Consider the following 14,841-nt stretch of genomic DNA (forward strand, 5'->3'; position numbering starts at 1 on the left):
TCACGCCCGTTGGCGGATGCGGGCTCTGCAGTGGGACCTGAAGTTTCAGTGGGCCCAGCATCAGGGCAACCTGTCCGACCAGGTCCTGATCTCGGAGGGCACTGCGAGACAGCTGCAGTGGTGGCTCTCGGACCGCGATTGGGTCAGCGGCAGATTCCTCTCCCTTCCCCAACCGGAGCACGTAGTTGTGACTGACTCGTCCCTCCAGGGCTGGGGAGGCCACATGAGAGAGGCGGATATCAGAGGCCTCTGGTCTCCGGCGGAGTCCCGGCTCCATATCAACCTTTTTGGAGTTGTGGGCGATTAGTCTAGCACTGAAGGCATTCCTCCCCTCTGTCCGGGGGAGTGTAGTGCAGGTGTTCACGGACAACACCACCTCCATGTGGTACTGCAACAAACCGGGCGGGGTGGGGTCGTGGACCCTCTGCCAGGAGGCTCTGCGCCTCTGGCAATGGCTGGAACATCATGGCGTGACCCTGAAGGTTCAACACCTGGCAGGTTCTCTGAACGCCAGGGCGGACGAACTCAGCCTCCGGTGGCTGGATGGATCACAAATGGCGTCTGAACTCGGACGTGGCGCAAGGTCTCTTTCTGCAGTGGGGAGAGCCTTGGTTAGATCTATTCGCCACCGAAGGGAATGCGCAATGTCATCAGTTCTGCGCGTTGGAATCTCCAAGGCAGCACTCGCTCGGAGACGCTTTTCGTTGCAAGTGGAGTTGCGGTCTGTTGTACGCCTTTCCGCCTATACCACTTCTGCCCAGAGTGCTGAAGAAGATCAGGCGTGACCGGGCACAAGTCATCCTTGTGGCTCCGGACTGGGCATGAAGGTACTGGTATCCCGAGCTACTCAGTATGTCAGTCGATCCCCCCGGTTCATCTGCCTCTTCAGGAGGACCTTCTGTCGCAGCAGCAGGGGACGGTCCTCCACCCGAACCGGTCCAGTCTCCACCTCCATGCTTGGAGATTGAGCGGCGACAGTTGAGGCCATTTGACTTGCCTCCTAAAGTCTGTAACATCATTCTGGCAGCCAGGCGTCCCTCCACAAAGTCGGTATACGCCTGCAGGTGGAACAGATTTGTGGCATAGTGCACAGTAAAGGCTGTGGATCCTCTTTCTGCCCCTCTTTCTGAGGTTCTTCTCTTCCTTCTTTCTCTTGCCCAGCAGGGCTCTGCTCTGGGCACTATCAAGGGCTACCTTTCTGCTCTTTCAGCCTTTTTGAGGCTGCCTGATAAACTTTTGTTCAAGTCTCTTATTGTTAATCGATTCTTGAAAGGCATCACACATACGTTCCCTCCTGTTCCCTTTGTGCTACCTCAGTGGGACTTGAACCTGGTTCTTACCTTTCTGATGTGCGCTCCCTTTGAGCCACTTCACAACGGTCCTCTCCGCCTTCTTACGTTGAAGACAGCCTTCCTGGTAGCCATCACCCCTGCCAGGAGAGTGAGTGAGCTCCAGGCTCTATTCTGTAAACCTCCTTTCCTTTCAGTCCATCCGGACAAGGTTGTGTTGCGGACATGGCCCTCTTTCCTACCCAAGGTAGTCACAGCCTTTCACATCGGGCAATCCATCACCTTGCCCACCTTCCTTCCGCCTCCGCATCCCTCGAGAGAGGAAGAGAGGCTTCAGCGTCTGGACCCAAAACATGCGCTCTCGTTCTATCTGGATCGCACACGCCATTTCCGTGTGGATGACCAACTCTTTGTTGGTTACGTGGGCGCTAAGAAGGGGAAAGCGGTGCACAAGAGGACCATCTCGCGGTGGATCATCTTGTGTATCCAGGCGTGTTACTCCTTGGCTAAGAAGGAACCCCCTGTTGGGCTGAGGGCTCATTCCTCGAGCCACAGCGACTACAACTGCCTTGGGCCGAGGAGTGCCCTTGCAGGACTTTTGCCAGGCAGCTACGTGGGCCTCGCTGCACACGTTTTCAAGACACTATTGCCTGGACAGCCAAGTCCGGAGGGATGGCTTCGTTGGCCGTTCCATCCTCCAGGACTTTCTGGTGTGATTATTGGTTCGCAGACCCACCACTGGGGTTGGTATTGCCGGGGTATCTATTCTAAGGTAAGGAATCTATCACTAACGTGTCTCTTTCAGATGCACAAGTTACTACTTGTGTAACGATATATCTGTAAGAGACATTAGTTAGTGATAGATTCCTTACCGACTCACCCATCCTCCCCTTTCTGCGAACCAATATCTAGGGTTAAGGTCATCCCCTTTCAGGGCCCTAGTTTCAAGGCACCAGTGTTGGTTTTTAGCATAGCTCTGCGTTTCTGGCGCGGAAAAGCTGTGTCTAAGAACTGACGTCAGCACGCGGAGGCGGCGTCTAAGTACTCCGGCGTCATCATGGCGCCCACGACGCCGACGACTGACGCGGAGCTGCAGACGACGCCTACCGACACGCAGGGGTACTGCTACGCAAAAGTTTCCGGATCCAGTCTGACGCCTGGGGATATTCGAAGGTAAGGAATCTATCACTAACTAATGTCTCTTACAGATATATCGTTACACAAGTAGTAACTTGTGCTTCAGGCGCTTTTATAAATCATCTAAATAAATAAAAAATAAGCTTTTTTGTATCTGCCTTGCATTAGCAAGCAAATGCTCTCTAGTAATCAAAGGATCATTAGGAGGAAAGTCCATGGCGCACCCGACAAGAAAGAAGGGACTAACACTTTCCTTTCTGGGTAACATATCCTTAAATGGCATTTGCCTGGCAGCCACATGGACCATTGGGCTGACTTTCACAACACATTACTGTGTGGACATTCACGACAGTAAGGAGACTCAGATGGGACAAAGGGTTTTGAAACAACTGTTTGCAAATGCACACTCCTAAACTCCCAAGGGGAAAGGATATATATCTATATCTATATCTATCTATCTCACACCGGAAGCTTGAGGCCAAACGCGTTTCGGGCTTCCTCACCCTTGTTCACTGGCCAAGGTCTGGAAGCAATCCAGACTTCCCAGTTACGCTCATGAAGTACAATTCTTCCCCAAGTAGGTAACAGAGCATGATGGGTATTGCAGTCCTGTGACAAACCACAAATTTCACCCTCCGTGTGTTTGCTGTGTCAAGACTTAATTATATTCATAACTCGCCCAAGTGAACTTACCACTCACTGTCTCTTATTGCAGTTCGCCACAAAACCATCATTACAACTGGCTTTCTTTCTCCCAACTTACCTGTGATACAGTGGTGCACTCTCCACGGCTGGACTGGCCATTAAATGGATATATATATATGTGTGTATAGGTAATGTTGAGCTGCATCTAAGCCTAGGGGAAAGGCTAAAGGGGACTGTATAATTTTGGCCGTTGAATCATCACAATTTTTACTAATGGCGGTGACAATTACTATTGACATTGCAATTTGTGCGGTATAGTTTCTCAACCGGCCATAGTAACTCCCAATAATGTATTTGTGTGTCATTACAGGCGGAGTCACCACCTTTGTGGCACTATACGACTATGAATCCAGGACGGAGTCGGACCTATCCTTCCGGAAAGGGGAGCGCCTGCAGGTGGTGAACAACACGTAAGTAATGACGGTAAAGTGTCAGTCTGGAGGAGGGTTTACCATTGGAACTTCCACACTACTGTTGGATGCTGTCACAGGACTTGGGGTGGGTAGTTAAGAAAAATACTGAGGGACTTTGAACCCAGGAGAGCTGTGCAGTATCCGGACACTGGACTAGCTAACCACCTGAAGGGATAATATTCGGAACTGTGTTGGGTTGTAGTACTGGAACTGCTATCGGAGCATTGGTCAGACATACAGGGCTCTGCTATTGAAATTCCTGGGTGAGTTGTAGGTGGTTGGTGGGGATGCATGGTGTTGTCTTGAGATGTGCAAATTATTGATAATGGAGTTGAAGGAGATTGGGCAATTACTGAAATGCAGGGTCCTGGACTAATGGGCGAACCTAGGGTGGTGTGGATGGCATCATAAACTGGGCTGGGCACTGTGGTGGCAATATTAACAGTGGTTGTTTAGATTCCATACATTTCCTTATTTGATCGAGTCGTAGGTGTAGATTAAATACTCCGCGTGAGATCGTAGAGGATTTTAGCATTGGAACATCAGTGGGTTGTACAGGGCATGCTTTGAGATGCATTCACAAATGACAAGTGTAGATCCTCACCATAGCATGGTAGCGGGTGTTTGGGAGTGGACAGTCACAACAAATATAACTTTTGAGAAAGAGAGTTGACTCAACCAAAGCTAAAAAAACAATCTAATTCTCACGTTCAGGGCAGGACATAATTCTGTTCAAAATGAACACTGCTGTTTTTCAGTTGGAAATTTAATTTGTTCCAGATTTTATGCAAAGTGGGCGTGGGCTCAAAAAATAACTAGCTGAGAAATGAATTCCCAAATCACGTGACCTCAGGGGTGGGGACATTGCTGACACTGTTACATCAGATCTATTGCCTGGTTCATGGAAGGATTGTGATGTTTCCAAGGGTGACTTGCATGTTTGCTTCCATGGTGCATATCGATAAGAAAAGTGTGTTCTGTTATGTGGCTATGTTTTGCTTCTCTTCGCTGTGCTCTGCTTCCTAGATGTTCTGCTGCTCACTTGCCATGTGGTAGTCTGCTGCTAAGGTAATGGATAAAACTTGCAAAAGAGGGCAGTTGGGGAATAGTGTGCCAAGATGTCTAAAATCATGTCACCACTCATGGACCGTTTGATGCAAAGCCTAGCAACAACCGCCATCCGTGTTGGGTAATATTTGGGAATTTCAGGTTTTTTATTTCACCTAGGAGTATGGGGGGGAATAAAGGAATGCTGCAACAGGAATGTCAGCCAGGCTAAATTTAATTGAATGACAAGGTTTTCTTTTTGTGACCCAGCGTATGTGCGTAAATTAGGCGTTTGACACTAGTGATTGTCTTCAGAGGCTTGCTACATTTTAAAAACACCTCTACGAAGGTGCTGTGCCGTGCCGCCTTATGCACGGTTGGAACTCCTGATGCAGAGTTGCCTCACAATAAGGCAGGGCCCAGTTGGCAGAGATATGGGAGAGTTCATGACAAACACGTCCGGTATTCCGAGAACTCACGAGAATCCAGTTTAAGAGTGCAGGAAGGAAATGGGCATTGTTTTTTTTTAGATTTCTTTGACTTTCTGAACTTAACACCTTTTGTGTGCCCTGACCCCTCCTCTCCAACTGATGCTGCTATATGGTGAAGCAAACTATTTGGTTACCCTCGACTATGGCTTAAGTATATATTTGTAATGTTCAGGGGTGGTGTGCGCCTTCTAACCTGGGCGATATTGTTCAGGCGTTGGTTGTGCTCTTTGCTCTGACTCAATTCATACATATGCAGTTATTTGCTGCCGGAAGTCAAAACTGGGTGTGCCTTCAAGGCCTTGCACATAGCAAGCCTGCAACTGATGGGACGACTTTTTTAAAACATGTTTACTTTTGTTATTCATACTGGAAGCACCCAAGATTTGAGGTGAAACAGAGGTTGAGGTGTTACTTTTCCTGCATGTGTTTGGAGAACCTGTTCTCTTCGTTCTTATGCTAGTCTGTCAAAGTAATACTTGTCAAGAGACTCCCTGTTGCTTAAATTCATTTCTCTTACTGGGTGGTCTAATCTTAGGTTGGGATCCCCTCGCTCCTCCGACCGTGCAGCCAAATTCCAGAAATCTGGATATGGTCCAGAAAGCTGATGGATGCAATGAACTGTGGTGCAATTTATAATGTGGTTCAAAAGTCTCCTCTTGTACTCTGCCTAGCATTGGTCTTTTTCGTCAGGGCTCATTACTCTTCAAGATACCTTTAAAGCTCCACTGGATGCTTAGGGAGCTGTCAGCCCTACCCTGGACCAGGAACTGCACATCATGCAGCACTGCTGCACAGGGTATTTATTTTGATGGCCACCTGTCATCCTAGCATGGTAGGTTGTTCAATCTATTGTGCTGGATGAAAATGATTAAATATAATATACAATCGGCAAAAGGGATGAAATTCATATGAAGAAAGGCATTCCTGTTCAATTTCATTTATTGCAGCTGTTGTTGAGAAGGTCTTGGTGCCTTTCAGTTCAGAAGCTCCCTAGTAGAACTGAAAGCCAGGGAGCAATGTTCTAGTGCACAAGGATTAGAGTGTTTCCCACTGGAATGCGGTCCAGATATTCACTAGCCAAAATCAGTGGCGACCCATGCAGCGGTGAGGCGGGACAGGGGTGTTGGCGGGGGAGTAACAAATAACGGGATAGGGAATGTAAAATAAATAAAAACACTTACCTTGCGCTCTCAGCATCGCCGAGTCGGCGATGCGGCGAGCGGAAGGTAAGCGATTACCTGCACGGGCCGCCAACTGGTCAAAATTCGCCAAAATGCAATGAAAATCGGCTTTGGCTTTCTGTATAAACCCCAAAGCAGTTTACGGTTGGGAGTGCTGTGCAGTTACTAGTTGAATAGACAGGGAGGCTGCTCATACCAGGATGTTTGGATACCGGGTATTGTAAAGCATGACTGAAATTGTGAAGTTTGCCAGCTCAGCTCTGGATAAGAGATGGCCAGAAAGTAGAACAATGTTCCAATGGGAATCATTTAAACACATTCAATACATTTGCAGGGATTAACCAAATCAAAACCTGCTAGGACAACAACTAATTTAAAATTTGGATTAAATTATTCATAGCGTTGCAAGAATAAGGTGACCATTCTAGAGTGTGAGAAGGTGCTACAAGCGACAGTGCAGTGAAGGTGACAAGGTGAAAGAATATGTGAAAAAACACCCAGTGCACATAGCAAAAGAAGAAAGATTTCTCGACCACCTGAGCATAAATTAGAGGGTAAACTACCTTCTCCAGAAATTAGAGACTGAAACCGTTTCACAAGGTACAGGCACTTAATGCAAGTGTGGTTGAGATGTACAAGTCGAAGTTTTTACCCCAAAAGGTTACTTAACAGGGTCTTTCTCCAGACAGAAAATGTAGAAACCTGACGCAACAGGGCACAAGCGGCAATTAAAGTCACAAGGGAACAGACAACCAATGGCTTACCAATATATAAACACCAAGGGTCTCTTGAATATCCATCTCAAACACTGGCGTGTATGAGTCCAACATCCTGGAACTGCATGTAAAATCTAAGACCTTGATCGTCTGTTCCCTTGTGACTTTAATTCCACAGTTGCATTAAGTGTCTTGACCTTCTGAAACTGTTTCAGTTATTTCTTGATAGTGTTGTTTACCCTCTAATTTATGTCCAGTTGTTTGAGAATTTTTTCATCTTTGGCTATGCGCACTGCATGTTTTTTCACAAATTTTTTTACATTGTCACTTTCACTGCATTATTACTTGTAGCCGCTTTTCTCAAGCTCTGAAATTGTCAGCTTATTCATGCAATGCTATGAATAATTCAAAATTTCATATTTGTTGTCATAGCAAATTTTGATTTGGTTAATCACCGCGAATGTATTGCATATATTTATATTATTCCCAATAGAACATTGTTCTACTTTCTTGCTTTATTACCCTAGTTCCTTAGGAATACAGAGTGCCCTCTGTTTTTTCTTGACCGGGATAAGAGATGATCCCAGCAGGTGTTGCTTCTAGCTTGCTTGTGCCTAAGAAACCAATGGGCAGAAACGGACTTTTGTCTGCAGTTTACCCACTTAAACACCCCCTCTGAGTTATTAAAAACACAGCAGCCATCTTGGAATGGTAATCCACCCACAATATTGGTTTACGGTTCCAAGATGTTCACAATATTTATTACATTAAGTCGGTCAGCAGTGTGAAGCTCTAGGGAAGAAGGGCTATCAAAATAATCTGAAAATTGATGCAAAAAAACCTTTGTACTAGAACATAAATGTTCTGATGCTTTTGTCCCTTCTTGCTCCCCGGTATTCAAAAGAGCTCTGGTAAAGCCAATAGCGTAACATACAAATATCAAAACGGTTGCCTTTACCAGTGCTTGTTATATTTTCTATTTCCTGTTTTTTTGAAGGGTATTTTTACTTCTTTTTTGTGCAGGTACATTCTGCATTACCTAGTTAGTTTCTGACCTACTGTCGCTCATTATTGGGACCGGCCATTAATCTTAATTCTTGAGGCAAGCCTGTCCACTTAGGAAGCCAAACCAGTCACCAAAATGTTCTTGACTACCTGACCCTGATTGCGCTGTTTGAGGGCACCTCCAGTTCACAGTTTATCAAATAGAGGAGTGAAGGCTACTGTAGGATGAGCACACTTGCATGGGCCGTCCAGAATAGACCGATACACACATTGTGCTCTTTAAATGCACTGTGGTTGTTCCAAGTCGTCGTTGTCCACCTCCTCTGAACTAGTCCCAAAGTTTATCAAAGAATGCTTGAAATAACACAACTGAAAATCAAAAAATTGACTGTCATAAGTTAATACAGTCTTAAAGCTGAGGTAAGGCCCGCTTACTGCCCCAGTTGGAAAATCTGAATGTGGCGAAGGCCTCAAAAGGGCGCGAGGTGGGTATACTATTGAAAAGCCACACCGTTGCTGTCGCCGATATGGCTTCTAGCATGTCCATCCTCCCCCCGCCCTTAGTAATCACTGCCCTGCTCTCGGCGTGAAAAAGAGGCCTTTAATTCCAGGGTCTGGCATCGCACCCGTGAATTATGCAACCTCAAGTGAACACCTGTGAATTACCGGATTTGTGTGTGTCTGGACTACTCACTAATTATTGCTTCCAGCTGTACTGGCCTCCTTCGCTAACACAAGCTCTCTCTCTTTCTCTGCCTGCTTTCCTCTTCTCTCCCTCCTCTGCTGCTGCTGGCCTTCATTTAGGAGAAAGGTGGATGTCAGGTTTGTATCTTCTTGCTGTTTTAATGGTTCTTGTTGCCTTAAATAAAAGCATTGGGTTAGTGGGTGCAGTGGCACCGGGGCCTAAATCCCCAGGAATCTACTGAACCTAGCTAATTACTGATTTTACTACCTCCAACAGTAGTCAAAGGGGGCATTTTCCATGCTGGTCCCATGGCTTATGGCATCCTTGCTACGCTACTGCAGAAAAGTGGGTGTTTACAAAGCTGGTGGAGAAACCCCTTCACTGGAACCCCCTCCAAGAATTGGATTTCATCAAGGGCCCAGTGATTTAAGCTGGTTCCTCCACAGCTGTTTTATGTTCCATGTATTTGAGGTTGTGGTAGTCCATCTAGCACCCATGAGACGAGTTGTGTTTTAATCGTGGTTTTACCAGTTGTGCGATCCAGGGCAAACCCCTCTCTGTGCTCCCTTTTTCTGTTATCTGCACAAAGTAGGAGCCTTAGGAACAGAGAAGGTCCAGTGAGTCCTACTCTCGTCTACCCTGTGGTGCATGGGTTATGGTTGATTTCAGGCCCAAAATGAATAATTATTGACATCTTGCCTTTCCTACCCATGCCTCTGAAGTATTTACCAAACCATGGGTTGCGACTTATTGGAAGGTCATGGGCTGTTTTCTGGTGGGTCACGAAAGTCCAAACAATGAATAAAGATGCCTTTAAGTTGTGTATTCATCTTGTCACATTTGCTGCTCTTCAAAGGCAAAGGTCAAATGCTAAGCTATGTCTTCTGGCAAATTGTTTCTTTTTTAACATGGTGATTGGTGTTTACAAACTCCTATCACTTTGCAGTCGCAGACAGAAGACAGAATAGTCAAGTGAATTATGTGGCCATCTTCCTGGAGTACAGGTGTGTGAAAGGAAAGACTAGGATGTCATTCTTTGTAACACATAACAAAATGTAAATACACTGTACAAATTTAGCAGTTAGGAAAGCAAAAATGAAGCATATTTTTTTGTAATTCGAAAGTGTGATGGTAGAAAAAGTTTAATGGGATCAAGACAAATCAAGACCCTTTACTTGGGGATGCACAAATGATAAATGTACACTGAAACCCAATCTCCACACCATTTGTGTGCAGTATATTAACTTATAAAACTTTGTGTCTGTGCAATTTTAGTGGCCTTTTAAATATAAAATGTGCTATCTGTAAACGACAGTGCGCTACCATCCGATGCATTAGTTACATTAAAATATCACCTGCCTCGTGTCCTTTGATGCACGGTGGGGCTCAAACGTTTCTCTTTCTAAAAAATGGGGTTGTGGTTCTAAACAGTTTGGGAACCACTTATCTAATGTATGAATCCCAGATGCTCTTTTCAGGCTTGGACACTGGGTGGTTCGGGGCAGTGGACTAAGGTATAATGTCTTTACCATGCCTGATTTTCCAGCACCTTGAATTCGACTTTCTGCCCCTTAAATCTCATTCCTAACCCAGCCGTAACCTCGCCGCCTTAAAATATTTTAACACTCGCTTCGGAGGTGTCTATCTTGATTTCTTGGCTGGAATTTGTCCCTTACCTAAGCATAGCATTATCCTTCTGTTTGATTTGCAAATACTGCACGGAATTCTGCAAGGTAAATGCATTCCATTCGTGCAGGAATTGTGGGAGTTCGTGCAAGTAATCCCCACTCCAACCCCCCCCCCCAAATAAATAAACCTCCACTGCATCCCCACAGAATTCAGCATACTCTAACTCCTTCACCAGGGGCTTTGCTCAAATCATGCTAGCTTGTAATAATGGAGACTCTTACAAAATTTCTCTATAACACCCGGTTAATTGTTATACTTTACAGTACCTACCAAATTGCTACATTGGTAGAGGTTCATAAAAGTTCATAAAAGGTCACACGTGGGACTGAAATTGCGAGTTTCGGCCAACGCGTCACAGTGGCTTTCAAATAATAAGTGTTGCCTAATGCATAGTATGTGGGAGACGTTTCCTTGTTTGGTGCGAAGTTTGAATGCCTATCCGCATTACTGCTCCTAGTGTGGCCTCCCACTCCCTTTCATTCTAGTGATCTTCAAATTATGTATCTTGGTGCCTCTACCTGGGCCATCAGGAACACCTAGCATGGATTATGTTGAGTATTCAAAGGTTATTTCTAGATTGAGTTACCCACTGAAGTGTCACTTGACTCTTGTCCTTTCACATTAATTGTTAGGTCTGGAGTTAGCCAAGAGCTTTGATTTTAATAAAATGACATGTTTAATGTTCTTAAAGGGGCTTTCCGTCAGCCCTCTCCATTCATTGATCTGTTATTCTGTCATTCACTTTTTTTCCCACCCACTACAGTGTACAGCATGGACAATGGATCTGCCCACATCAGCCACTGACTAACTTCAGTGTCGGTGATAACATTCAGCCCTTTCACAAAGAGTACAAAAACACACAAAGTAGATCATTTAAGTGCCAGAGACTTCTAGGCAATTTGCGATTTGTGAGGCCCAAAAATATTTTTGCTTCTACCCAACTTATTATTATTAGTAAGTGGGCCCAAAATCCCTTCAAACAATAAGCTTTCAAAAACCTTTGTCAGTACCAAAAGGCTGGATGCCAATGCCGCACCTTTTGGCTTTGCCAATGCTTTTTTTTTACGTTGTGAGCTAGAGTTGACGCTGCAGTGAACTCTGGGAAGGTCAAAGGGTCTATTTTTCCCATGTCTTAGTCCCTGATGAAGCGCACAGACATTTTGAAAGGTTAACATACTGAATGTGCTAGAACTTTTCTCATTGTGCTAATTTTTTTGTTTTCTGTTACAGGGAAGGTGATTGGTGGTTGGCCCGCTCATTGACATCTGGACAGACTGGGTACATACCAAGCAACTACGTTGCCCCCTCCGACTCAATACAAGCGGAAGAGTAAGTACCTTGTTAGTCCTGGCTTAAGAGAAATTTAGCGTTGGGATGTCCAGACCTTTCGAAAAGGAAGATTTTCATTTTCTAGCTGCCTTCAGCTGTGATTTTATGTTAATTGAATGTCTCTCCTTAGTATGTGGTGCATGTGAGCCCAAGACACTGGACCTTGATTAGCTTGCAAGCTTTGAAACGGAAAGATATAAGCCCCAATCATTTGTGACTTAAAAAAAAAACAACGAAATCACTCCCTTCGGCTTAGCCTTCCCGCCTCAACCCCACCTCCAAAACAAGTACAATTTCTATAGTGCATTCCAATGACAGAAAAGTTGCACAGTGTTCTTTTAAAATCTGATTGTATTCAGACAGAGGCAAGTATAAACTGGTCCTTTAACCAACTCTGCAATCTAAAAGCTCAACCCTTGAGGCAAAATTATTCATCTGTCAGGAAGTGATTTGTCGGAGAGCGCAGATCTGTTCCTCAGAAACTTCATGAAATGTTATGTTATGTTATGTTATTTGTACACTTCTATAGCGCACGGCCACTCCACTGGAGTATCCCGGCGCTTTAACGAAGACTCCCAACCGAAGATGGGGAAAAAAACATAACACCAAAAAGGCATACAAACATAAAAACAGCATCAAAAGATTACGGGAAGAGCCAAGTCTTAAGGGCCTTGCGGAAAGACAGAAGACTGGAAGTCTGTCTTAAAGAGATTGGAAGATCATTCCAGGCATGAGGGGCTAAGTGCCGAAAAGACCGTCCTCCTACTCTTGCCCGTTTGATAGTGGGAACACTCATTTTTGATAAGGACGAGGATCTAAGAGATCTGAGAGGGGTATACCAAGACAGTCTTTTGGAGATATATTTGGGGCCTATGCCATGCAAGGCCTTGAAAGTCGTGGTCAATGTTTTAAATAAAATCCTTTTTGCAACTGGGAGCCAATGCAATGTGGCGAGAAGATCCGTGGCTCTGGCTTTCCTTGGAAGGCCAAAAATGGCTCGGGCTGCAGAATTCTGGGCGATTTGCAGACGCCTGACCAGATATTTAGGAAGTCCCAGAAACAGAATGTTTGCATAATCCAGCCTGGAACAGATCAGTGCCTGGACAATAATTTTTCTGTGCTGGATAGAGACTAGGGGGAGAAATTTGCGAAGCATCCGCAGGATGCCGAAACATTTCCCAGTGAGAGATGAAATATGTGGTCCGAAAGATAGCTTGTTGTCAATCACCACTCCCAGATTTTTGGCTTTCACAGACGAGCTAGTGGGAGGAGACATGTCTTTCGGCCACCAGGTTTTCCAATCAGGTTCAGATGTACAGCCAAGGAAGAGCAACTCCGACTTGTCGGCGTTGCACTTCAGCCCATGGCGTCCAAACCACTCAAAAATAGCACTCAAACATCCGTTGACCTGGACACCATCAAACTGACCATCCCTGTTACTTACAAAGAGGAGCTGGGTGTCATCAGCATAGCTGACAATCCGGGCGCCAAAAGACTCCGCTGTCACCGCCAGGGGGGCCATAAAGATGTTAAACAGGAGGGGGCTTAAGATGGAACCTTGAGGGACCCCCACTTCAAGTGGTGACATTTCAGCAGAGAAAGGCGGCGCCCAGATTGTCTGTCGGCGGTCGGCTAAGAAAGACTTAAGCCAGTTCCACACCGTTCCCCGCAAACCAAAGTCCCAGAGTCTGGAGAGAAGAAGTGCGTGGGGAACGGTGTCGAACGCCGCCGACAGATCCAGCATAATCAGTACCACTTTTTTACCAGCATCCAACTCCTCCCTGATGGCATCTGTGACTTCAAGGAGCGCGGTCTCCGTGCTGAAATTTGCACGGAAGCCGGATTGAGTACCATGCAACAGACCCCTTTCTTCGATAAAATTGGAAATAGATCTGTGAGCAAACCTTTCAGTCACTTTCGCCAGGGCAGGGAGTAAGGAGATGGGTCTGTAGTTTGCATGAACTGCAGGGTCGAGCGCCGTTTTTTTTATAAGTGGTAAGATCATGGCACTCTTCCAAGCTTTGGGAACTACCCCGGAAGAGAGTGACAGATTCAAGATGGGATTTATCAAGTCATTAAGCACCGGTGCCATAGTTGCTAAACACTTGGCAGGGCAAGGATCCTGTGGAGATCCGGATTTGAGACTTGTCAGAATAGCAAGAGAACTCTCTAGGTCTAATGGGGGAAAATTGGACAGAAAGGGGCCATGCTCTGGCAAGGGACACCCCAGACTTGTCGTATGCTGCTGGAAAGTGGCCTGGAGGGAAGATTGAATAGAGGTAATTTTCTGTACAAAATAGACAGCTAATTCCTTCAACCAAGTTTCGGAGTGAACATGGGTCGGAGTATAAGCAGCGGGAGAGGTGAAGTCTTTAACCACCCTAAAAATTTCCTTGCTAGAATGCTCCGCTTCATTGATTCTGGATTCCAGATAGGATTTTTTACCTTCCCAAATTAATTTATGGTAGGCTCGAGTCTGCGTCTTAAAATTTAACCTCTCAGAAAGATCATAGGAACGCCTCCATGCTCTTTCTGCTTTCTTAAGATCTTGTCGTGCTTTTTTTTAGGTGAGGGGTAAACCAAGGAGCAGATGTTCTCTTGTCTACCGAAGTATGTTTTTTGGCTGGAACCAAGCTCTCTAGACGGTCTGTGAACCAATTATGGAAAAGATCGATGTACTCCTCTATATTGTTAGAGGTAGGACACGGGAAGCTAGTTAGAACATTTGATAGCATCTCTCTAGTAAGAAGATGGAAAGATTTAGAGAGATGCTTTAGCGACTCTGCTGGTTGGGACCGTGATGGAGCCATGGCAGAGATGGAGAAAGTGATGAGAAAATGATCTGACCACAAAACTGGCATGGGAGGGTCGACACAGATAGGAATGGTAGAAAAAATCTGGTCAAGCGTATGGCCTTTATTATGAGACGGTCCTGCCACATAAGGAGATAGGCCAAACACGGAAGTAATATCTAGCAGTTTTAGAGTGTCCGGATCCGAACTATTATCCATATGGATATTTAAGTCACCTAATAAAATGCAATGATTAGACCTAAGGCATGGTATTGATAGGGCTGCCTGTAGTTCTTCCAAAAACAGCCCCACCGATCCTGGTGATCTGTAGACCAGGATACCAGTACAGGCCTGGGAAGATG

The 14,841-nt window shown here is 45.5% G+C and overlaps 1 protein-coding gene across 3 annotated transcripts in view; it reads left to right on the forward strand.

The window, feature by feature from the left end:
* The window catches only part of SRC (SRC proto-oncogene, non-receptor tyrosine kinase), a 257,634-nt gene that overhangs the window by 192,900 nt on the left and 49,893 nt on the right, over window positions 1-14,841 (forward strand). For 2 of the 3 annotated variants that reach the window (XR_015297608.1, XM_086932231.1), the window contains exons 4-5: window positions 3,442-3,541; window positions 11,589-11,687. Coding sequence is in view for 2 of the 3 variants with exons in the window: in XM_086932231.1 (XP_086788357.1) it covers window positions 3,442-3,541; window positions 11,589-11,687 (199 nt within the window). In the remaining variant the exon portion in view is untranslated. Of the gene's footprint in view, window positions 1-3,441; window positions 3,542-8,788; window positions 8,807-11,588; window positions 11,688-14,841 lie in introns of all 3 variants that reach the window. The other variant, XM_086932230.1, reaches the window with a different exon arrangement.

Source organism: Lissotriton vulgaris, chromosome 7 (genome assembly GCF_964263255.1).
Source record: "Lissotriton vulgaris chromosome 7, aLisVul1.2, whole genome shotgun sequence".
NCBI classification, from domain to species: Eukaryota; Metazoa; Chordata; class Amphibia; order Caudata; family Salamandridae; genus Lissotriton; species Lissotriton vulgaris.